The sequence below is a fragment of the Tarenaya hassleriana genome, unplaced genomic scaffold, assembly GCF_000463585.1.
Source record: "Tarenaya hassleriana unplaced genomic scaffold, ASM46358v1 Cleome33, whole genome shotgun sequence".
In the NCBI taxonomy this organism is placed as follows: Eukaryota; Viridiplantae; Streptophyta; class Magnoliopsida; order Brassicales; family Cleomaceae; genus Tarenaya; species Tarenaya hassleriana.
In genome coordinates this window covers 336,328-358,398 of record NW_010966459.1, presented here as the reverse complement: position 1 = coordinate 358,398, position 22,071 = coordinate 336,328, and the positions used below count along the sequence as shown (strand labels likewise).

At 38.5% G+C, this 22,071-nt stretch overlaps 6 protein-coding genes and 1 non-coding gene across 7 annotated transcripts; 6 read left to right on the top strand and 1 right to left on the bottom strand.

Annotated features, from left to right (window-relative positions):
- Positions 1-296: 296 nt before the first annotated feature.
- Positions 297-2,104, top strand: LOC104821554 (L-ascorbate oxidase homolog). The gene is made up of 4 exons (XM_010552475.1): positions 297-305; positions 1,140-1,459; positions 1,554-1,632; positions 1,737-2,104. Exons 1-4 carry the CDS (start codon positions 297-299, stop codon positions 1,947-1,949), a joined length of 621 nt encoding a protein of 206 aa, XP_010550777.1. The 3' UTR covers positions 1,950-2,104.
- A 767-nt stretch (positions 2,105-2,871) lies between these two features.
- LOC104821553 (L-ascorbate oxidase homolog) lies at positions 2,872-4,679 on the top strand. The gene is made up of 4 exons (XM_010552473.1): positions 2,872-2,880; positions 3,715-4,034; positions 4,129-4,207; positions 4,312-4,679. Exons 1-4 carry the CDS (start codon positions 2,872-2,874, stop codon positions 4,522-4,524), a joined length of 621 nt encoding a protein of 206 aa, XP_010550775.1. The 3' UTR covers positions 4,525-4,679.
- A 4,687-nt stretch (positions 4,680-9,366) lies between these two features.
- LOC104821281 lies at positions 9,367-11,584 on the top strand. Its single transcript, XM_010552093.2, has 3 exons — positions 9,367-9,731; positions 9,817-10,032; positions 11,205-11,584. Exons 1-3 carry the CDS (start codon positions 9,489-9,491, stop codon positions 11,298-11,300), a joined length of 555 nt encoding a protein of 184 aa, XP_010550395.1. The 5' UTR covers positions 9,367-9,488; the 3' UTR covers positions 11,301-11,584.
- A 626-nt stretch (positions 11,585-12,210) lies between these two features.
- LOC104821280 lies at positions 12,211-12,904 on the top strand. The gene has a single exon (XM_010552091.2). The coding sequence runs from the start codon at positions 12,285-12,287 to the stop codon at positions 12,759-12,761; it is 477 nt and encodes a 158-aa protein (XP_010550393.1). The 5' UTR covers positions 12,211-12,284; the 3' UTR covers positions 12,762-12,904.
- A 453-nt stretch (positions 12,905-13,357) lies between these two features.
- Positions 13,358-17,189, top strand: LOC104821279 (U1 small nuclear ribonucleoprotein 70 kDa). The gene is given in 10 exon segments (XM_010552090.2): positions 13,358-13,565; positions 14,022-14,136; positions 14,219-14,298; positions 14,411-14,486; positions 14,563-14,627; positions 14,711-14,773; positions 15,945-16,026; positions 16,115-16,319; positions 16,414-16,448; positions 16,451-17,189. Coding segments are annotated over 10 exon segments (1,359 nt in total). The 5' UTR covers positions 13,358-13,466; the 3' UTR covers positions 16,990-17,189.
- Positions 17,190-17,550: 361 nt separating this feature from the next.
- Positions 17,551-17,622, bottom strand: TRNAE-UUC. The gene has a single exon. It is a non-coding gene; the product is annotated as a tRNA-Glu (tRNA).
- A 230-nt stretch (positions 17,623-17,852) lies between these two features.
- LOC104821278 (succinate dehydrogenase [ubiquinone] flavoprotein subunit 1, mitochondrial) lies at positions 17,853-22,041 on the top strand. Its single transcript, XM_010552089.1, has 15 exons — positions 17,853-18,263; positions 18,547-18,714; positions 18,839-18,926; positions 19,100-19,246; positions 19,347-19,487; positions 19,649-19,734; positions 19,812-19,904; positions 19,986-20,049; positions 20,154-20,297; positions 20,486-20,673; positions 20,815-20,989; positions 21,092-21,332; positions 21,423-21,543; positions 21,632-21,669; positions 21,761-22,041. The coding sequence occupies exons 1-15, from the start codon at positions 18,156-18,158 to the stop codon at positions 21,861-21,863; spliced, it is 1,905 nt and encodes a 634-aa protein (XP_010550391.1). The 5' UTR covers positions 17,853-18,155; the 3' UTR covers positions 21,864-22,041.
- Positions 22,042-22,071: the final 30 nt, after the last annotated feature.

Genomic DNA, 22,071 nt, shown 5'->3' with positions numbered 1-22,071 from the left:
AAACGTAATCCAAGATATTCAATTGAATTAAAAATAAATTTCGTAACGGAATTAATAATAGGATAAGAAAATTCTTTTATGTACGAATGGTTCAACTGAACTAGGGAACCAAGTGGGGGCCATTAAATAGCTCCAGATTCTGTACATCGTTTATGACGACGATTATATAATTTTTGGCCCTTCACAATATATAAGAAGTATAATAGATATTTAATATCTTAATTTGGAAAAAGTTATATGGATATATATAGCTATTCGGAAAATCATTAAAAAAAATTCAAAGAAACTATCAAGAGATGAACATGGTTTTTTGAATTAATATGTTAAATAGAAAATTATATGCATTATCTGAAAAGTATAATTCTTGTGGTTTTACATAGAAACTAGGAATTAGGTATTCGTTTTTAGATAGTAATATATAAATTCCACTTTTTATTTATTTAATTTTCAAATTCATTTGTAACCTATACAGCAACGGGGAATTTTATTTTGACCAACAAAAAGCAGACGCATACATATGTTACCCTAAGTGACGTCCTCTATAACGTGTCTCTGCATGAGGATTCTACGACATGCAAACTGCACGGATTTGTCGGCGCATGCAAATTAATTTCTCCCGACTTTTAAATCTATATAAATATATAGAGAGAGGTTGATTAAATATATAGAATTAGTTTTGTTAAAAAATAAATGTAAATCGTCAATTTTATATGAATTAATTTAAATAATTTAAATACATTTCAGTGATATTAATATGCATAAATCCATATTATTAATTATATTTCATCAAAGAAATATTATTAATTATATATAAATAATATTCTTTTTTTTTGTCAAAGGTTGGTATTTCATTTATTATCGAAATTATACATATCGCTTTATATTTGTTAATAATCTATATCCGTATAACCGAATAAAATTTATACTTTTTTTTATTGGGATATCAGAAAATTCTCGCTTTTGTCGTATTCAAACAAATGAAATTTTCGTAATATACTTTAATCTACAAATTTACGGGGGTTGTTATGTGCGCGGACCAATTAAAAGGAAACGTGGACCGAGATTAAGAATTCGAGGAATTATGCTCATTTTAATAACATTTTAGTATGTTCCTCGAGGAGCATGCAATGCGTAGGTAGGTCATATACGTAACGTTCGTCCAAACTCTTCTGATATCGAATTCAGCGCCTTACATCAATGGAAAACAGAAGTATGCAGTGAACGGTGTATCCTTTGTGGCTCCTGACACGCCATTGAAGCTCGCTGATTACTTCAAAATCTCTGGAGTTTTCAACCTCGGAAGCATCCCAACAAGTCCCTCTGGAGGAAATAATGCAGGCTCTCTCCAGACATCAGTCATGGCCGCAAACTTCAGGGAGTTCATCGAGATCGTGTTCCAGAACTGGGAGAACACTGTCCAGTCTTGGCACATCGACGGTTACTCTTTCTTCGTCGTCGGGTAAAAAGACTTGATTTACATTTCTTGTTGATCAAGAAACGTTTTGATCTTATAGTTTTACAAATACTGATCCTTAAAGTTCCGGTGTTGATAGGATGGACGGAGGCCAATGGACCACAGGAAGCCGAGCGAAGTACAATCTCCATGACGCTGTTGCTCGGTCCACCGTCCAGGTAAAGAACGTTTCAGATGAGAAAGACGTGATGTATGCATGGTTATGCGTTACATGTTACGTGAAAACATGATGGATTGATTGGATTACATGATGATGATGTAGGTGTATCCGAGGGCATGGACAGCGATATACATGGCGTTGGACAACGTGGGTATGTGGAACATAAGGTCGGAGAATTGGGGAAGACAGTATTTGGGACAACAGTTCTATCTCAGGGTTTGGACTTCGTCCACTTCTTACCGGGACGAGTATCCCATCCCTAAGAACGCTCTTCTCTGCGGCCGAGCCAGTGGCCGACACACCCGCCCCTTCTAACCCTTCACGCCACGTGTCATTTTTACATGATATTCCATTGTTAGTCGTTACCGTTGATGAGGAAGATGACAACATTTTCTGTAATCTGAGAGAGCTCCTCTCGAGCTTTGTTTCAGTTTGTAATTTTATGAAATGAAATTTCTTGGCTTCTTTAATTTTCTTACAAAGAAATGGAATCTTTAGCGTACAAATACTTACGGCCCATCTCAATTGGGTTTTGGGCCTTTTGTTACGGCCTAATTGGGCCGTTGGCATCGGATACTTAGTCATTCGATTGTTTTCAATATATAACAAAAAAAAATTCAAATTTTTTAATATTCTTTTTTAATATGTTGATTTTTTATTTTTTATTTCCTAATGAGTCAAACGTAATTGTACTCCATACAGAGTAAGTAGTAAACGGACTTTGTATTAATTATATATTAAACAAATTTGAATGGGAATGCAATTAATGACCATGAGACAACCGTAAGAGGAATCTAATTAATTATTATACATGTTTTTAATGTCATTTAAAGAAACATTTTTGACTTTTTACCAAAAAGAATAAACAAATTAATTAATGAACACCGGTCTTGCCCATCTCAAAGCCGCTGAATAATACTCTTTTTTTTCCTAGTGAATTAAAACGTAATCCAAGATATTCAATTGAATTAAAAATAAATTTCGTAACGGAATTAATAATAGGATAAGAAAATTCTTTTATGTACGAATGGTTCAACTGAACTAGGGAACCAAGTGGGGGCCATTAAATAGCTCCAGATTCTGTACATCGTTTATGACGACGATTATATAATTTTTGGCCCTTCACAATATATAAGAAGTATAATAGATATTTAATATCTTAATTTGGAAAAAGTTATATGGATATATATAGCTATTCGGAAAATCATTAAAAAAAATTCAAAGAAACTATCAAGAGATGAACATGGTTTTTTGAATTAATATGTTAAATAGAAAATTATATGCATTATCTGAAAAGTATAATTCTTGTGGTTTTACATAGAAACTAGGAATTAGGTATTCGTTTTTAGATAGTAATATATAAATTCCACTTTTTATTTATTTAATTTTCAAATTCATTTGTAACCTATACAGCAACGGGGAATTTTATTTTGACCAACAAAAAGCAGACGCATACATATGTTACCCTAAGTGACGTCCTCTATAACGTGTCTCTGCATGAGGATTCTACGACATGCAAACTGCACGGATTTGTCGGCGCATGCAAATTAATTTCTCCCGACTTTTAAATCTATATAAATATATAGAGAGAGGTTGATTAAATATATAGAATTAGTTTTGTTAAAAAATAAATGTAAATCGTCAATTTTATATGAATTAATTTAAATAATTTAAATACATTTCAGTGATATTAATATGCATAAATCCATATTATTAATTATATTTCATCAAAGAAATATTATTAATTATATATAAATAATATTCTTTTTTTTTGTCAAAGGTTGGTATTTCATTTATTATCGAAATTATACATATCGCTTTATATTTGTTAATAATCTATATCCGTATAACCGAATAAAATTTATACTTTTTTTTATTGGGATATCAGAAAATTCTCGCTTTTGTCGTATTCAAACAAATGAAATTTTCGTAATATACTTTAATCTACAAATTTACGGGGGTTGTTATGTGCGCGGACCAATTAAAAGGAAACGTGGACCGAGATTAAGAATTCGAGGAATTATGCTCATTTTAATAACATTTTAGTATGTTCCTCGAGGAGCATGCAATGCGTAGGTAGGTCATATACGTAACGTTCGTCCAAACTCTTCTGATATCGAATTCAGCGCCTTACATCAATGGAAAACAGAAGTATGCAGTGAACGGTGTATCCTTTGTGGCTCCTGACACGCCATTGAAGCTCGCTGATTACTTCAAAATCTCTGGAGTTTTCAACCTCGGAAGCATCCCAACAAGTCCCTCTGGAGGAAATAATGCAGGCTCTCTCCAGACATCAGTCATGGCCGCAAACTTCAGGGAGTTCATCGAGATCGTGTTCCAGAACTGGGAGAACACTGTCCAGTCTTGGCACATCGACGGTTACTCTTTCTTCGTCGTCGGGTAAAAAGACTTGATTTACATTTCTTGTTGATCAAGAAACGTTTTGATCTTATAGTTTTACAAATACTGATCCTTAAAGTTCCGGTGTTGATAGGATGGACGGAGGCCAATGGACCACAGGAAGCCGAGCGAAGTACAATCTCCATGACGCTGTTGCTCGGTCCACCGTCCAGGTAAAGAACGTTTCAGATGAGAAAGACGTGATGTATGCATGGTTATGCGTTACATGTTACGTGAAAACATGATGGATTGATTGGATTACATGATGATGATGTAGGTGTATCCGAGGGCATGGACAGCGATATACATGGCGTTGGACAACGTGGGTATGTGGAACATAAGGTCGGAGAATTGGGGAAGACAGTATTTGGGACAACAGTTCTATCTCAGGGTTTGGACTTCGTCCACTTCTTACCGGGACGAGTATCCCATCCCTAAGAACGCTCTTCTCTGCGGCCGAGCCAGTGGCCGACACACCCGCCCCTTCTAACCCTTCACGCCACGTGTCATTTTTACATGATATTCCATTGTTAGTCGTTACCGTTGATGAGGAAGATGACAACATTTTCTGTAATCTGAGAGAGCTCCTCTCGAGCTTTGTTTCAGTTTGTAATTTTATGAAATGAAATTTCTTGGCTTCTTTAATTTTCTTACAAAGAAATGGAATCTTTAGCGTACAAATACTTACGGCCCATCTCAATTGGGTTTTGGGCCTTTTGTTACGGCCTAATTGGGCCGTTGGCATCGGATACTTAGTCATTCGATTGTTTTCAATATATAACAAAAAAAAATTCAAATTTTTTAATATTCTTTTTTAATATGTTGATTTTTTATTTTTTATTTCCTAATGAGTCAAACGTAATTGTACTCCATACAGAGTAAGTAGTAAACGGACTTTGTATTAATTATATATTAAACAAATTTGAATGGGAATGCAATTAATGACCATGAGACAACCGTAAGAGGAATCTAATTAATTATTATACATGTTTTTAATGTCATTTAAAGAAACATTTTTGACTTTTTACCAAAAAGAATAAACAAATTAATTAATGAACACCGGTCTTGCCCATCTCAAAGCCGCTGAATAATACTCTTTTTTTTCCTAGTGAATTAAAACGTAATCCAAGATATTCAATTGAATTAAAAATAAATTTCGTAACGGAATTAATAATAGGATAAGAAAATTCTTTTATGTACGAATGGTTCAACTGAACTAGGGAACCAAGTGGGGGCCATTAAATAGCTCCAGATTCTGTACATCGTTTATGACGACGATTATATAATTTTTGGCCCTTCACAATATATAAGAAGTATAATAGATATTTAATATCTTAATTTGGAAAAAGTTATATGGATATATATAGCTATTCGGAAAATCATTAAAAAAAATTCAAAGAAACTATCAAGAGATGAACATGGTTTTTTGAATTAATATGTTAAATAGAAAATTATATGCATTATCTGAAAAGTATAATTCTTGTGGTTTTACATAGAAACTAGGAATTAGGTATTCGTTTTTAGATAGTAATATATAAATTCCACTTTTTATTTATTTAATTTTCAAATTCATTTGTAACCTATACAGCAACGGGGAATTTTATTTTGACCAACAAAAAGCAGACGCATACATATGTTACCCTAAGTGACGTCCTCTATAACGTGTCTCTGCATGAGGATTCTACGACATGCAAACTGCACGGATTTGTCGGCGCATGCAAATTAATTTCTCCCGACTTTTAAATCTATATAAATATATAGAGAGAGGTTGATTAAATATATAGAATTAGTTTTGTTAAAAAATAAATGTAAATCGTCAATTTTATATGAATTAATTTAAATAATTTAAATACATTTCAGTGATATTAATATGCATAAATCCATATTATTAATTATATTTCATCAAAGAAATATTATTAATTATATATAAATAATATTCTTTTTTTTTGTCAAAGGTTGGTATTTCATTTATTATCGAAATTATACATATCGCTTTATATTTGTTAATAATCTATATCCGTATAACCGAATAAAATTTATACTTTTTTTTATTGGGATATCAGAAAATTCTCGCTTTTGTCGTATTCAAACAAATGAAATTTTCGTAATATACTTTAATCTACAAATTTACGGGGGTTGTTATGTGCGCGGACCAATTAAAAGGAAACGTGGACCGAGATTAAGAATTCGAGGAATTATGCTCATTTTAATAACATTTTAGTATGTTCCTCGAGGAGCATGCAATGCGTAGGTAGGTCATATACGTAACGTTCGTCCAAACTCTTCAAATAGTTGGTTACGTTTGTCAATAAATTATTAAAAAAAAATGAATTGTATTCGAATATCAAATGTCCATTTTTTTTCCTATGAAATTTAAAAATGCGATAAATTTAGAAATAAATACGAGTTTTTTTTAATATCCATGTCTCGAGACTATTGGAAACGTATTACATATGAGTTCATCTTATTTTGAATTATTTTTAATTCGCATATTTCTGTAGAATATTTTTTTAAAATTCCAATATTTATCAGTAGAATATTTTAGTCTATTTTTTGACAGTAACATTAAAACTCTATTAAATTCCTTGTTAGTCACCAGTATACTCAATTAACTACAAATTGGGCATTTATAAGCCGGCGACTAAACGGTGTTAATATTAAGTTTAACAAAAAAAATTAAATTAGCAAATACTAATCATCAATGTTAATATTTTTGTTTCTAATCATTGATTCGGCGTTATTACAGATATACCTTTAAAGTGTAACATCAGTTGCAACACATACCTTCGAAAAATTAGGGTTTCTAAAAAAAAATTGGAAAACATTGAAAAGACCATCTTAGCCTTAAAAAAAGTACACGTGTAAAAATCTGAATAAAGATTGCGAAAAAAAAAGAAAGAGTGGGGAGTTGGAGTCCGAAATCAAAAATTGTTTTAAGTAAAAAAAAAACTTGTCAGTTTCTTCGTTCTTCCTTCTTCGCGATTTCTCTCTAACGGGCATTCTGCAAGCGATTTCTTGTGCGATTTGTTCTCTTCACTTCGAAATGGCTTCGTCTTCATCGTTTTCGGCATCTATCTGCGAAAATCTTCAGGTAAGGTTTCCATTATAACTCACCGAGAAAGTGAGGTTTTTTTTAATTTCATATGTGTACATTTGGGTAAATATTAAAGGTAGACAAAATCGTAGTCAAATGGGTCATAGTATTCGAGTTTTACAGATCAAACTCGTCAAACTGGTCACACCGTTCAAATGCGACCAGTGTGACTAGTATGACCACTTCACATCGTCTCACTAGTATGACAAGTTTGATCAGATTAGTCAAACTCATCATACCCTTCAAGTGCGACCAGTGTGACGAGTATGACCACTATAGTAGTGACCGGTGTGACGGTGTGACGACTTCAACGGTATTTCACTGAGGGGTATACCCAGTTTAATCGGACTAGTCAAACTCGTCTCACCCTTCAAGTACGAAGAGTGTGACGAGTATGACCTCTACGATAGTGACCGAGACAAAACTCTCATATGACTCTAATTTCAAACCAAAACCCTAAATTTTCTTATCTGTAAAACTCGAATACTATGACCCATTTGACTACGATTTTGTCTACCTTTAATATTTACCCAAATGTACACATATGAAATTAAAAAAAACCTCACTTTCTCGGTGAGTTATAATGGAAACCTTACCTGAAGATTTTCGCAGATAGATGCCGAAAACGATGAAGACGAAGCCATTTCGAAGTGAAGAGAACAAATCGCACAAGAAATCGCTTGCAGAATGCCCGTTAGAGAGAAATCGCGAAGAAGGAAGAACGAAGAAACTGACAAGTTTTTTTTTTACTTAAAACAATTTTTGATTTCGGACTCCAACTCCCCACTCTTTCTTTTTTTTTTCGCAATCTTTATTCAGATTTTTACACGTGTACTTTTTTTAAGGCTAAGATGGTCTTTTCAATGTTTTTCAATTTTTTTTGGAAACCCTAATTTTTCGAGGGTATGTGTTGCAACTGATGTTACACTTTAAAGGTATATCTGTAATAACGCCGGTTTATCGTCTTCTTCTCTCTCTGTTCCTCAGCTACTAGTCAATCTGCTTTTCGTAAAATTCTTTTCCCCTTTTCGCCACCCACCTTTTCTGATGGGTACCCCTCCCGAAATATTAAGATCAAATTTAAAACTTCATTACCCGATAAAATCTCTAATCATTAAACCCCAAAACACCGCACAACCTTTCTTCTTCTTCTCTCCTCCCATATACCGATCACCGGCGGCTACCGGCAACGGCAACGTTCTGATCCAACGGTCCAGATTCCGCGGAATCAGCACTCCCGAGGGAAAAAAGGGAGATTTTGTTTGATCTGATGACACTAATTGCACGGGTTCGTCTGATTTGCTGACTTGGAGCCATAAATAAACGTTTTTCTTGATCCGGATCTTTTTATTTTTTTGGGTTGAATGTTGAGACGCTACGATCTCGCCACGTGTCACAACACATGACTCTGTCCGTTGGATCACGACAACGAGGGCGATGCTCCCTTCATGCGTTGCCCATCAAGACCATCATTGACTTTGTAACATATTTTCTATTAGTTTCAAAGGCAACATTATTTCGCCAGCTTATAAATTCGATCATCTATGGCCCAAACATAAGTCTCAACCAGTATCCAATAATCATTAATTCAAATTGATAATAATTTGCCCTTCTTTTCATCAACTATATCAATATTGCATGTATATGTGCTGACGTGGACCGATTAAAACGGATATTATTCAAAATCTAAAATAACAAATATGTTATGGACCTCAACGGCCCAATTATTGATTCGGAGTATTTGTTTATTTATTATTATAGGTTTCTTTCTCTTACTCGTCCAAGCCCGGCCCATTAGATTATTCATGCATTGCGGATTACCCTTTGTCCAACGCTTGCCGGTGATTATTTTATTTCCCCGAGTTCTTTACATAAAAACACGCACTTATAAATAACTCATTTTAATATCGGTGGGAACCCATGTTCATATAAATATAGTTCTCTCTCAATATTTTTTGGTATTCACGTTTTTATATGATGATTACGCGTTCGAATAAATTTTATTATATGATTATTATATCCAAAGAGAATATAATTTTTCACCTACTAATATATTATATATATATACACACGCGATGTTAATCAATGCCGTTTCTCTTTGCTCGCCTGCCTGTAAAAACACACTTTCACGGCACGGGGCAAATAAAAAAATGAAAGAAAAATTTTACCAACAAAAATAAATAAATAAAGAAGCAAATATAATGCGTAATTAATTAACGGGACTTTATATATTGAAAAAAAAACATTTTATTAGTTTCTTTCCAGATTTGGAAGAAAACGCGCTCTTACAGATTTCGGGAATCTTCGTCTCCGATCGGTGGTTTTTCAATTCGAAATTTCTGGTTTCGGTTTCGGTGCCAATGAAGGATGGCGATGCTATACCCATAAGCACAGCCGCGACGACGGCGAACGCGAAGAAGGACGCCGGAGATTCGGCGTTGTTCGGGAAAGGCCGGTACAAGTTTTGGGCCTTGGCCGCGATTCTGCTGCTCGCCTTCTGGTCAATGTTCACCGGCACCGTGACACTCCGGTGGTCCGCTGGGAACCTCAATCGCTTCACCGACGATCTCGACTCTCCGATCCATGAGGATCTCGATGTTCTGGTGAGTTTCTGTTTTTCCGCCTCCGTGATTTCGTTTTCATTGTTAGTTTATGGCTCAGTGGACTGGGGTTTGGATTTGGGAGTAGGAAATGGAGGAGAGGGAGAAGGTGGTGAAGCACATGTGGGATGTGTACAATAATGGCCGAAGGATTAGATTGCCGAGGTTTTGGCAGGAGGCCTTTGAGGCTGCTTATGAAGAGCTCACGAGTGATGTCCCTGGTGTCAAAGAGGCCGCCATCGCGGAGATCGCCAGGATGTCCATTCGCTCCGTTGTCATAGATCCGCCTCCGGTTCATTCTACGGTGATGATTTACTATTGAATTTGATTTTCCAGTTGTGTTTTTTTGCTCTGCTCTTATATGTCATTGCTTTGGCTGCCCTTTGAGCGCATTAGATGTCTGCTAGATGCTTAGAATTGGACATGACTCCCTTCGTGTTTGCTTGGATTGTACATTGGATCACAGTTTTTCCTTCAGCTTGAATGGGAAGATAAAACTGAAGACGGTATCCCAATCAAAGCTTAGGATACTCCTTAGATATTGCCAATAGGATTTGGTTGATGGGTTTGATATGCTACCTCTTCATCAAGAGCACATTTTGGATATCTGTATTCTCTTTGCAGACCAGTTTACCTTAGCTTGAAGAAAGCTTATTCTTGGTATCAATCTGTGATCAAGTCCCTAGTAGAAATTTAGGGCGTGTCAATCTGCCTTGATCTGCTAACACTACAGGCTTTTGTGCTCTGCTGTTCTTTTCAGTATTAAGATCTTAGATACCCAAATGCTTTGATTTTCTACATCATGTATCCACATCCAGGTTTTGAGTTGCTAAACTTAATCTTATCACACTATCGTTTGTTAAAGAGCCCGGGCTCTGTTCCTATTTCTGCTTCTGGAACCGGTCAATTGGTTTGATAATATTTACTGAGATTTGTCCTTGGACCTAATGGCCATTGACTAGGGAAGGCAACCTTGTCATGAATGACTCTTTCATTCATCTTTCAGCATTTTTAGTTCCTTTGGCCAGTAGGTTAACATTCATGTGCTAGTTCTTAACTGTGATGCTGTTCTGTAAGACTGTGGACATTTCGCTGTCGGATGCACAATATCTAGACAATTGGTCTGGATTTTGGCCATGAATGTAGTTAGCTTGAGTGTACACAGGTAGTGAAGTCTTATGGTGAACCTAAAACCCAAGTTAGAGACTTTGTTGATGAAGGTTACTATATATATATATATATTTAAGTTAAGATAGTTTCCAGAGCAAGTTCTTAGATTTCAGAAACTCTAAATAGTTTCCTAATGATAAATACGGCCATAATAAGCAACGTACTGGTTTAGGGGTGGAAATCAAGTGTGGACCCTACGATTTCTAGATGGAGTAAACCTTTTGAGTTTTGATGCTGAATACTTGCATTGCAGTTGACATGTACGATAACATTGTCCGTGTCGGTTTCTTTGTCATTTGGTTGCAGAATGTACGAGAATTGGCGAAGACTCTGAGACTTGCGGACAAAGGCAGAACGGTCCAAAGCTTTAAACCAAGCAGCCGCCGCCTCAAAATCTTTTGATCCCCATTTTCTTTGCCCGAGTTTGTCGAAGGTAGCATTTCCTCCGAGGGAAAACGTACTTACACTCTATGTCAAGAGATCAATCAACGCTTTATAAAAATGTCCATGATTAGTGTTGTTTTTTTCTCCCACTAGGGGCCTTATAGATCATCTTTCTAGGAACCTGGAAGACAAAAAATGTCCATGGTTACTTTCATTTTTTTTTTCCTTCTTGTTTTCATATTCTTTTTTTCTATATGAATGACTAAAAAAGGCAGAGTGAGTGATCGTGGTTTAAGTTCCTTGCTTGTGATATGGTTATGGTTACATTGTCAGATCTTTGTTCACTGTGGAATTGCGTCCAAAGGGGTAGTGTTTCTTCTATAACCTTGTTACCTGCGAAAGGTTTCTTGTAAGAAGCGCATATGCGGACAGATCTTGATAGAGATAATCATTTTGGATTCCATCCGATTATAATAAAAAACTATTATCATTCGGTTTTTTTATATCAAAATCCATTTATTTTGGATTTGGGTTCGATTTTTATTGGCGAAAATATTCATTCATTTAATTTTTTATAGAAATTTTCATTTTTTTATTAAGATTCCATTTGGTTACACATGTCGTCATGTGATTGGTAAGGGAATTATCACGTATAATGTAGCTCATCGAAAAGCTCGACTGGTCCGTGATCCAACGGTTGTGAGTGGAAGTCACATCCCCACGAGAAATTCTATTTCCACTCTCTCTAACTTCCAACTAAACAAGCTTTATTAAGATTCCATTCGGTTACACATGTCGTCATGTGATTGGTAAGGGAATTATCACGTATAATGTAGCTCATCGAAAAGTTCGACTGGTCCGTGATCCAACGGTTGTGAGTGGAAGTCACATCCCCACGAGAAATTCTATTTCCACTCTCTCTAACTTCCAACTAAACAAGCTTTTGTGGCTGGTGGCGCTTGAAAGCCCAATCTTCTCTCCCTCTCTTTCTCTCTCCACAAGATGCTGGTGCTCTCGCCTATCTACGCCGCACCACCGCCACCGTCGTACCGACCAAGACCGACCCGACGGTCCATGAACCCGTCGGGTCGGGTCCTGGCCATGGCGAACGACGCCAGCGACAGCGGTGGGCCACTGGAGAAAGCGGCAATCGCGGGAGGATTGGTGTCGTCACCGGTCATCGGGTGGTCTCTCTACACTCTGAAGACCACTGGGTGCGGCCTGCCTCCGGGACCCGGCGGCTCGATCGGTGCGCTCGAAGGCGTGAGCTACCTGGTAGTGGCGGGAATAGTGGGGTGGTCACTGTACACGAAGGTGAGAACCGGGTCGGGTCTGCCCAACGGGCCATTCGGGTTACTGGGTGCGGTGGAGGGCTTGTCGTATCTGTCGCTGCTCGCGATTCTTGTGGTGTTCGGCCTGCAGTTCCTGCAGAATGGGTCACTCCCTGGTCCTCTTCCTAGTGACCAGTGTTTCGGATAACCCTCCCGTAATAACATTACATTCAAATGTATCTATTCACATCGAAATTTTTTCTATGCTCTTACTTTTTAAACTATATTTCGAATATAGTAGAAGTTTTATGTAAAACCATAAACTAGTGTCAACTCTGGATTTGCATATGATTTAATGCATGTAAAATCAGAAAATAAAAACTATTATTTGCACAAAAAGAACTGGTTCCACAAAAAAAATAGACGACAATTAAGTTGAGCTTTAAAAAAAACCATAAACGTTTTTTGTTGGAACAAAATTTTGCCCTTTATTTATTTATTTTGGATCGTCGGTTCGACAAAAGGCCTATTACGAGTAACCACGGACTCTTGGATATAGGCCCACTTATCGTCTTGCATGGAAACTAGTGTCAACTCTGGATTTGCATATGATTTAATGCATGTAAAATCAGAAAAAAAAAACTAAAATAAAAACTATTATTTGCACAAAAAGAACTGGTTCCACAAAAAAGGCCTATTACGAGTAACCACGGACTCTTGGATATAGGCCCACTTATCGTCTTGCATGGGCTTTGGGTTTCTCCTGACCCCAACGACGTCGTTTCAGCCTTGTCCTGCGTTTAAGAATCCGGATCCATTTGGGTTTCATATTTTTGTCATATCGATCGTCCAAACAGCCTCATTTCCTATCCCGCCGGAAAACCCTAGCTGAGCTCTGATCTCTCTCTTCACCATGGGAGACTTCAACGATCCCTTCATGCGCAACCAGAACTCCGCCGTGCAGGCGCGCACCAAGGCCCAGAATCGGGTCAATGTTCTTCAGCTCAAACTGGTACGCCTCTTATCGGCGTTTCGCTGCTTCGTCAATCTCCCTCTCTAGGTTTTAGCTTCCTTTTCCTTGAGAGGTTATCTTTATCAATGGGTTCTAGCGTATGTTCTCAGGTTTAGATTCGAGATGCTTCCATTCTATGATATGTCGGTCGGTGCTATATGGGTTGTTGTACTTCCGTATGAATCTGCCGACTGTTTAGTCAATTTGTTCGCGGCTTAATAGGCCAATATTCAATTCATGTGTGTCATTCTGATCTGTATGTAGAATTTTCTTTGATTTTATTCTCGAGATTGGTTCTGATATTCGATTGCATAATACCTAGTCCGTTATTTGATTATGGATTAACTAGAACCTGGAATCAGTCGGTGGCTCGATTGAGCATGGATGGTATCAATATGTCTTGAGTAGGATTTTGATATTTTAGGGATGTTAATATCTGATTTGCTAATTCCGCAGATGGGTCAAAGCCATCCAACTGGCTTGACACCGAACCTCCTGAAGCTTTTTGAGCCACGGCCGCCATTGGAGTACAAGCCACCTCCTGAGAAAAGGAGATGCCCGCCTTATACAGGTAAAAACTTATCCTATGATTTGGTTTAAATATATTCTTTTGGACTTTGGAAGTGATCTATTTTTTTCTGTATTCGTTTTAGGTATGGCTCAGTTTGTGAGTCACTTTGCTGAGCCTGGAGATCCAGAGTATGCTCCACCTCAGCCAGAAGTTGAGACACCTGTATGTTATACCTGAATCAGTTTCTTCACGGTTAACTTTATTTATACTTGATTGTAATCAGTGGAAAATTTTCATCGATCTTATGTTCTAATATTCCATTTCATGTGCACAGGTGGAAAGGAGGGCAAGAATTCATAAACTCCGACTGGAGAAAGGAGCTGAAAAGGCTGCAGAAGAGCTAAATAATTGTAATGCCCCCTTTCTTCGAGTCATGATTCCTTGTGTGCCTTTCATGTCAAGTTGAACAAAAACTGTTTTTTGCAGATGATCCAAATAATGATCCTAATGTTTCTGGAGATCCGTACAAGACATTGTTTGTTTCAAGATTGGTAAGTTGAAAAACTTTGTGTGGAAATTCTTTCTCGGACTAGTGAGTGTTTTGGGGCTTGATTTATTGTTCATGTTATTGCAGAGCTACGAGACCTCTGAGAGTAAGATTAAAAGGGAGTTCGAATCTTATGGACCAATTAAACGGGTAGGTATTCCTGCATCCCCAAGTGGGTTCGGTAAGAAGTTATGTGATGGCTTCTCCCTCTCAAGTTCTTTGCATGAGATGCTTGATTTTGTGCATGAAAGCCTTTAAGGTTCAGAATTGTTATTGCAAAAGAGTTATCAAGTTTTGCTTTTAGCTAACAATTTGTTTTCTAGACCCAAAAAAAAGTTAGCTAGTGTTAGTTTGTGCCATCTTTTAACTACAAAAATCCTGCAAGTCTGCTTTGCATCACTAACTAGTTAAAACTTAGCGATCAGTACTGTTACTGGTTGCATTCAATTTTCATTGTTCCGGACTGGTCAATCTCTTGTAAAGAATGTGTCCAACCTCTCTTCTCCATGGTGATTGTTTGAGCTTTGTGGATGCAAAGTTGGAACTTTAGGAACAGGTATAGATCAGGTATTGTTGGTTTTTTGTTGGCCCTTTAAAAGGATATTATATTTATTCTTCTACTATTTCTAGAGGGTTTAGCTGCACGGGTATCATAATATCTGAGGTATATTTTGAACCATGATACCCTCAATAGAGAGATCCCTGGTAAGCGATTAAGAAATGTTATCAGCCATTTTTATGAGCTATTTTATTCCAAATGGTCCATTCTGCACGAAGAGCTGAAAAGTCTAGGTTGGGCAGAGTATATACTCTCTTTAACTTCAAGCAACAAAGGAGATGGGAGTAATGTTCTTTATCCATTGTTGGTAATTAAACACCGGGAGTACCAGTGACCCTTCCTCTCTCTCATTTTTGTATTTTAAACGCACGGATTTCTTCTACTAAAACTTCTGTCTTTTGGCATTTAAGGCTATCAAAAGAATTATCAGCTACTGTGAGGATGTTCTGGTAACTTTTAAACATCCGTAACAATCTGATTTTTTTTTTAAAGTTTATAAACCCTGGTAAGGGGTAGTTAGTCTCGTTGGAAATGGTAAATTTGCTGCAATGCATCCATTTTTCTGCCAATTCTTGATGTGGTGGTGATGCGTCTCGGATTTGGAAGCCTGTTAAGAAAAAGGTTGCCATTAGGAGTAAACTATTTCTTCCTTTTCGTCTATAGAATCACTTGTTTGTTTGGTATGGAAACTCTCTTTCTTAAAACTGTTCAGTTTGTCGGAGATTTATGATTTATTAATATCTTTTTTTCTGAGCTTCTCAGGTTCAACTGGTGACAGATAAGCTGACCAATAAACCCAAAGGCTATGCCTTCATTGAGTACATGCATAGCCGTGACATGAAAGGTCCCCTCGAGTTCCTTCTTTTTTTCAATCCTTTGTCCGAGACATCACTCTCTCACTGGCTGATGTGTATTTCCTGTGTAATCTACAGCTGCATATAAGCAAGCTGATGGAAGAAAGATTGATGGTAGAAGAGTGCTGGTTGATGTTGAGAGAGGTAGAACAGTACCAAACTGGCGTCCACGCAGACTTGGTGGTGGACTTGGTACGACCAGGGTTGGTGGTGAGGACATCGTTAGGGAGCAACAGCCAGCAAGAACATCCGTCTCTGAGGAACCCAGATCTCGAGATGACCGGTATGAAGTTCGTAGACCACAAAACTTATGAAAGTTCTCATCTCTCTCGCCCTTTTTTGGCCATTTAAGATTAGGGTTTTTTTTGCTTGTGCAGTGAAAAATCACATGACCGGGGTAGAGAAAGGGAAAGACGAGGGAGAGTAACAGAGAGGATAAGCATCACAGAGATAGGGACCGAGGTAGAGACAGGGATCGGGAGAGAGACAGGCGGGATCGTGACCGTGACAGAGACCGTCGTGACCGTGACCGTGACAGAGGTCGTGACCGCACTCGGGATCATGATCGTGACCGTGATCGCAGTCGGAGGAGGGAGCGAGACTACGAGGGTGGTGAATACGACACAGACCGTGGGAAGTCCCGTGACAGAGATGCTGAGTATGAGCGTGATGGGTCCAAGCACCATGACCGTGATCGGCATGGCGAGAGGGAGTATGAACATGGCGAGCCAGAGGAAGGTCATGGGTACTATGAGGGGCGTAGGCATTCGGACCACTACGAACATTATGAGCGTGACTATGAGCAGGAGCAAGGGGATCAAGACCGTTACAACCAGTATGCTGACCGTGACAATGACCGTTATGATCGGATGGAAGAGGATGATTACCGATATGAGCGTGGGACTTCAGATCGCGAGTACAGGCGGTCGGAGTCGCGCGAGTATGATCACTGAGAACCTTTGTCTCAACGCTGTTCTGGTCTTTGTCCGACATCTGAAGTGTCGTCTTGGTTTATTTGCTTTCATAATATTTGTCTTTCTTTTGTTTGTTTATTGTGCGAGCGTCAAGGATCTGTATCTTGTTTTCGTCTGGAACTCCGAACCTGGGACCGCTTTTTTCCCCGTGAAACTAAAATTGCAAGTTCTTGTTTTTTCGACTTTTTTGTTCCTAAGATTTTTAAAAATTTCTCGGGAAAAGGTTCGAAAAAATGTTTGCGACAAAGATGGCTGCGACGGAGGACAGGAGGTAAAGTTAAAAATTAGGGTTAAAAAATTGATTTAGAAATAATTTTCTAATTGAGAAATGTATTTATCAAATTTTTAATTGAAGATTTTTTTCTATTAGTTCTTAAGGAATTGGGAATTTTTTTATGGAATTTCCCACTAATATTTTGATTAGTGATTGCAGGTTTATGATCCAAGTCGAAACAAACAAAAACCCAGCTTTGAAATCTCGCGATGAGAGGGGCGGGGGGTATTCGATTCTCGTGCCATTGCCGGTTGAAAGAACAAAATTTCCGTTGCCGGGAATCGAACCCGGGTCTCCTGGGTGAAAGCCAGATATCCTAACCGCTGGACGACAACGGAATGATGGCTGTTTATTAAATTATTGGAATGAATTGATTGCCCAGTTCGGTTTATTAAAAAAAATATAGTCCCGTGTTTCTCTTAAATTCCTGGTTCCCGAATATAATTACTTCTCTTTATCAAATTCTCCAATGTCTCTGTGGTACTCTTCGAGATACGCGTCCACTCTATCTGCCAAACGACTCTTACAAAATTAGACCTATAATAATTAATAATTTATTTTCTTTTTCTGTATTACGCGACGGCTCTTCTTCTTTAAATGGCCACCCAATGGGAAGTCTGAGGTTTAGTTGGGAAAACAGTAATTATCCAGGGAAACTGGGGGTATTATCGGTAGTTCTGATAGTAACGAGACCTCCGAACCTAGTGTCGTGATCCCCCCCCCAGGCGCGTGCCATTTCTCCCCCTTTGTGCACATTTCCTCAGTTTGGTCTCGTGGGAAAACTCTCCAGCGAAATCTATTCGTTTTCTCGAATTCTTTCCGGCGGTTAATCGGTAGCAGATCGGATAAGAATCAGACAAGGAAGAAGAAGATGTGGCGCTGCGTTTCTCGTGGCCTTCGTGTTGCTTCTTCTTCGAGGACATCGCTCTTCGATGGCCACTCTGGATCTCGGTTTTCCAGATTCTTCTCCACTGGTTCGGTATGAACTCTCTTCGTTTCCCTCTCTCTTTTTTATGATTTTCGAATTCGATCGTGTCTGAATCGAGTCTCGAGGCTCTAGCATCCGAGGATGTAGAACTGGGAGATGGAGAGGTGACCGAACTCTGGTTTATTCATAATTGTTAGCTCTGTCGGAAAATTTTTCTGTGTTTACATGTTTGGGGATCGAGAAAATGGTGGAAATGGAGTGATTAAGAGCTACAATTTTGTGTATCATTGAAGCTTTGCTTTCCTTTTGACCGTATCTCGTAATTATTTGGCAGACCGGTGGGAGATCCTCTTACACGATTGTGGATCATACATATGATGCGGTCGTGGTCGGAGCTGGTGGTGCTGGACTTAGGGCGGCGATTGGATTGTCGGAGCATGGGTTTAATACCGCTTGCATTACCAAGCTGTTTCCAACCCGTTCACACACCGTCGCTGCTCAGGTATCTGGAAATGAACCCATGTTCTTCATCGTGCTTTGAGATTGATGTATCCCACAAGAAAGAGAACGATGCGTATAATTAGTTACTTCGTGTTTCTGATCATCAAGTAAAAAACATTGTGAAGGGTGGTATAAATGCTGCGTTGGCAAATATGACAGAAGATGACTGGCGGTGGCACATGTACGACACTGTGAAAGGAAGTGACTGGCTAGGTACGCTTGTTCTTAGTGGGGAGGTCTTGTCCTTTTCATCAATTTGGTTGGTTGATTGAAGTACCTATGTGACTCAGTTGTCTTTTGGGGGTTCCGATAGTTAGACGAGAAATTAGAGGCCTTTCTTTTTATCCTTTATTTTATTGTCATATTATAACACTGAATGTGTATAGGTGACCAAGATGCCATCCAGTATATGTGCAGAGAGGCACCAAAAGCAGTTATTGAACTTGAGAATTATGGGCTGCCATTCTCTAGAACTGAAGATGGTAAAATTTATCAGCGTGCATTTGGCGGTCAGAGTCTTGACTTTGGAAAAGGTGAGTTTTCAGGACATACTAGGATTTAGATTATTGTTCGCTTATACAAGTTTGTTTGGTTGATTTCTCATATTGGCTTGGCTTCATTCTAATATGTCAGGTGGTCAGGCTTATCGTTGCGCATGTGCTGCGGATAGGACTGGGCATGCTCTTTTGCATACTCTCTATGGCCAAGCTATGAAGCATAACACACAGTTCTTTGTTGAATACTTTGCTTTGGATTTACTTATGAACAGTGATGGTAAGTTGGGGGCATTGTTACTTCTGTTAACATTTTGTAATAGGGAACTGCCACAATGTTACAGACTTTTTAAGGTGTTTTGATGGCTCTCAACAATCAGTTTCTGATCCCGGCGGGCAAGCGACTTTGAAATTTAATACACCGTTGTCTCTAATGTACAGGCAGTTGCCAGGGTGTAATCGCACTGAACATGGAAGATGGAACATTGCATCGGTTCCGAGCTGCACAAACAATTTTGGCCACTGGGGTACAGTATTTTTAAAGTAATGTTACTTCATCCTAAATTTTGAACAGTGCATATATATTTACTGATGTCCTCTGTAGGGCTATGGTAGAACATACTTTTCTGCAACCTCGGCACACACATGCACAGGAGACGGCAATGCTATGGTTGCACGTGCTGGACTTCCCCTCCAGGTTTCGCATCTATTTCAGCTCTTCAGTTTGTATTCTTCTAACATTTGTCTACTAACAACATTATCAAACAACTTTATGCAGGATTTGGAGTTTGTTCAATTCCATCCAACGGGTATATATGGAGCTGGATGTCTCATCACTGAAGGTAGGCGTTTATTCCCTGAGACTTGAACCTGCTTACAGATAAAGGATTAAGTTTGTAATTTCCGATGCTGACATATCATGTTCTTTTTCATTTTACCCTCGCAGGGTCTCGAGGTGAAGGTGGTATCCTTAGAAATAGTGAAGGTGAACGTTTTATGGAACGATATGCTCCTACAGCTAAGGATCTTGCATCAAGAGATGTTGTCTCTAGATCTATGACGATGGAAATTAGGGAAGGTCGAGGTGTAGGTATGCTCCCCTATGAATTGGATTCAATCCTCCGAGCTTAACTTTGTCAATTTGTTTCTGCACAAAAAGATATGGAATATAGACAGCAGGTGGTAACCGTGTTCAATGTATACCCCTGCTTCAGTGTCTGATCCATCTAGGTGTAGCGTTATTCTTACCCTTACAGTGACTCATACTGTATGCAACAGGACCTCTGAAGGATCACATCTATCTTCATTTGAATCATCTTCCACCGGAGGTTCTAAAAGAAAGACTTCCCGGTATCTCTGAGACAGCTGCCATCTTTGCTGGTGTTGATGTTACCAAGGAACCAATTCCAGTCTTGCCGACAGTACACTACAACATGGGTGGTATCCCTACGAATCACCATGGTGAGGTGAGAATATGAAAAGGGCTTTCGACAAAGTTTGCTTAAATTGATGTGAACTGTGAATGGTGAAACGGAGAACTATATGAAATGGAGCAAAAGCCTTGAAGGCAAAGTGACATGCCTATATGTTATTTGTTACTGATGCAGGTAGTAACGGTTAAAGGCAATGATCCAGATGCGGTGATTCCTGGGCTAATGGCTGCAGGGGAGGCAGCATGTGCATCTGTTCATGGGGCTAACCGGCTAGGTGCAAATTCACTGCTTGACATTGTTGTCTTTGGCCGCGCGTGTGCTAATAGGGTTGCAGAAATATGCAAGCCAGGTTGGTGTTAGTTAGTATTTTAAGAAATCTTCTGCGATTAAGAAAGAAATATTTTTACATGATGGGCTTATTATTCTGTTCTATTTTTGGGTATACCACCAGGTGGGAAACAGAGACCACTGGAGAAAGACGCGGGAGAGAAAACTATTGAATGGTTGGACAAAATAAGGAACTCGAACGGCTCGCTTCCTACTTCGCAGATCCGGCTGAACATGCAAAGAGTAATGCAGAACAATGCTGCTGTCTTCCGTACCCAAGAGACACTGGAAGAAGGTTGTGACTTGATCGACCGTGCCTGGGATAGCTACGGTGATGTAAAGGTCAAGGATCGGAGTTTGATATGGTAAAAGACTTCTTTTCTATTGAAGATATATATGTATGGAATATTATTCTTAAAAAATATTGATTGGTGTGGCAATTAATTAAACTGCAGGAACTCTGATTTGATAGAGACAGTAGAGTTGGAAAACCTTCTGATAAATGCGTGCATCACCATGCATTCCGCTGAAGCACGAAAAGAAAGCAGAGGAGCCCATGCTCGCGAAGATTTCACGGTTTGTTTCCTTTCCCCCCTCGGCTCCTTTTCGACTGTGGCGTTTGTTTTAGTTCTTCTTTCCTTTCTGAATGGGTTTTTTTTTTCAGAAAAGAGATGATGAGAACTGGATGAAGCATACATTGGGGTAAGTCGCATATATGTAGTGTACATTAATGCACGCCTTTGTTTTGTTTTGGCCATAAATAAATGACTATTATATGGTTGAATATAAGCAGATACTGGGAAGAAGGGAAGGTGCGGCTGGAGTACAGGCCGGTTCACATGAACACTCTTGACGACGAAGTCGAGACCTTCCCTCCCAAGGCTCGGGTCTACTGATATGATGCTGCTCCTTGTCGCCATCACTCCCTTCTCCAATAATATTTCGTGAGGAACCATACAAGTTTTCTTCTTCTTCTTCTTCTTTTTCCTATTCGGGAATAATAAAAGGAAACACGGCCATTGTGTTGTTTATGTGACATTTTGATGGTAATTGCCATCACTTATGCCTCTACTCCGGAGTTTTTTTTTTTTTTTTTTTTTTTTT

Excerpts from the sequence above, each read along its gene's own strand:
- LOC104821554 (XM_010552475.1), top strand. Across the intron at positions 1,460-1,553 it reads TACTCTTTCTTCGTCGTCGG|GATGGACGGAGGCCAATGGA; the intron begins GTAAAAAGACTT and ends CGGTGTTGATAG. Across the intron at positions 1,633-1,736 it reads TTGCTCGGTCCACCGTCCAG|GTGTATCCGAGGGCATGGAC; the intron begins GTAAAGAACGTT and ends ATGATGATGTAG.
- LOC104821553 (XM_010552473.1), top strand. Across the intron at positions 4,035-4,128 it reads TACTCTTTCTTCGTCGTCGG|GATGGACGGAGGCCAATGGA; the intron begins GTAAAAAGACTT and ends CGGTGTTGATAG. Across the intron at positions 4,208-4,311 it reads TTGCTCGGTCCACCGTCCAG|GTGTATCCGAGGGCATGGAC; the intron begins GTAAAGAACGTT and ends ATGATGATGTAG.
- LOC104821281 (XM_010552093.2), top strand. The coding sequence starts at position 9,489 with ATGAAGGATGGCGATGCTATACCCATAAGCACAGCCGCGACGACGGCG. Across the intron at positions 9,732-9,816 it reads ATGAGGATCTCGATGTTCTG|GAAATGGAGGAGAGGGAGAA; the intron begins GTGAGTTTCTGT and ends ATTTGGGAGTAG. Across the intron at positions 10,033-11,204 it reads CGCCTCCGGTTCATTCTACG|AATGTACGAGAATTGGCGAA; the intron begins GTGATGATTTAC and ends ATTTGGTTGCAG.
- LOC104821280 (XM_010552091.2), top strand. The coding sequence starts at position 12,285 with ATGCTGGTGCTCTCGCCTATCTACGCCGCACCACCGCCACCGTCGTAC.
- LOC104821278 (XM_010552089.1), top strand. The coding sequence starts at position 18,156 with ATGTGGCGCTGCGTTTCTCGTGGCCTTCGTGTTGCTTCTTCTTCGAGG. Across the intron at positions 19,735-19,811 it reads AAACAATTTTGGCCACTGGG|GGCTATGGTAGAACATACTT; the intron begins GTACAGTATTTT and ends TGTCCTCTGTAG. Across the intron at positions 20,298-20,485 it reads TAGGGAAGGTCGAGGTGTAG|GACCTCTGAAGGATCACATC; the intron begins GTATGCTCCCCT and ends TGTATGCAACAG.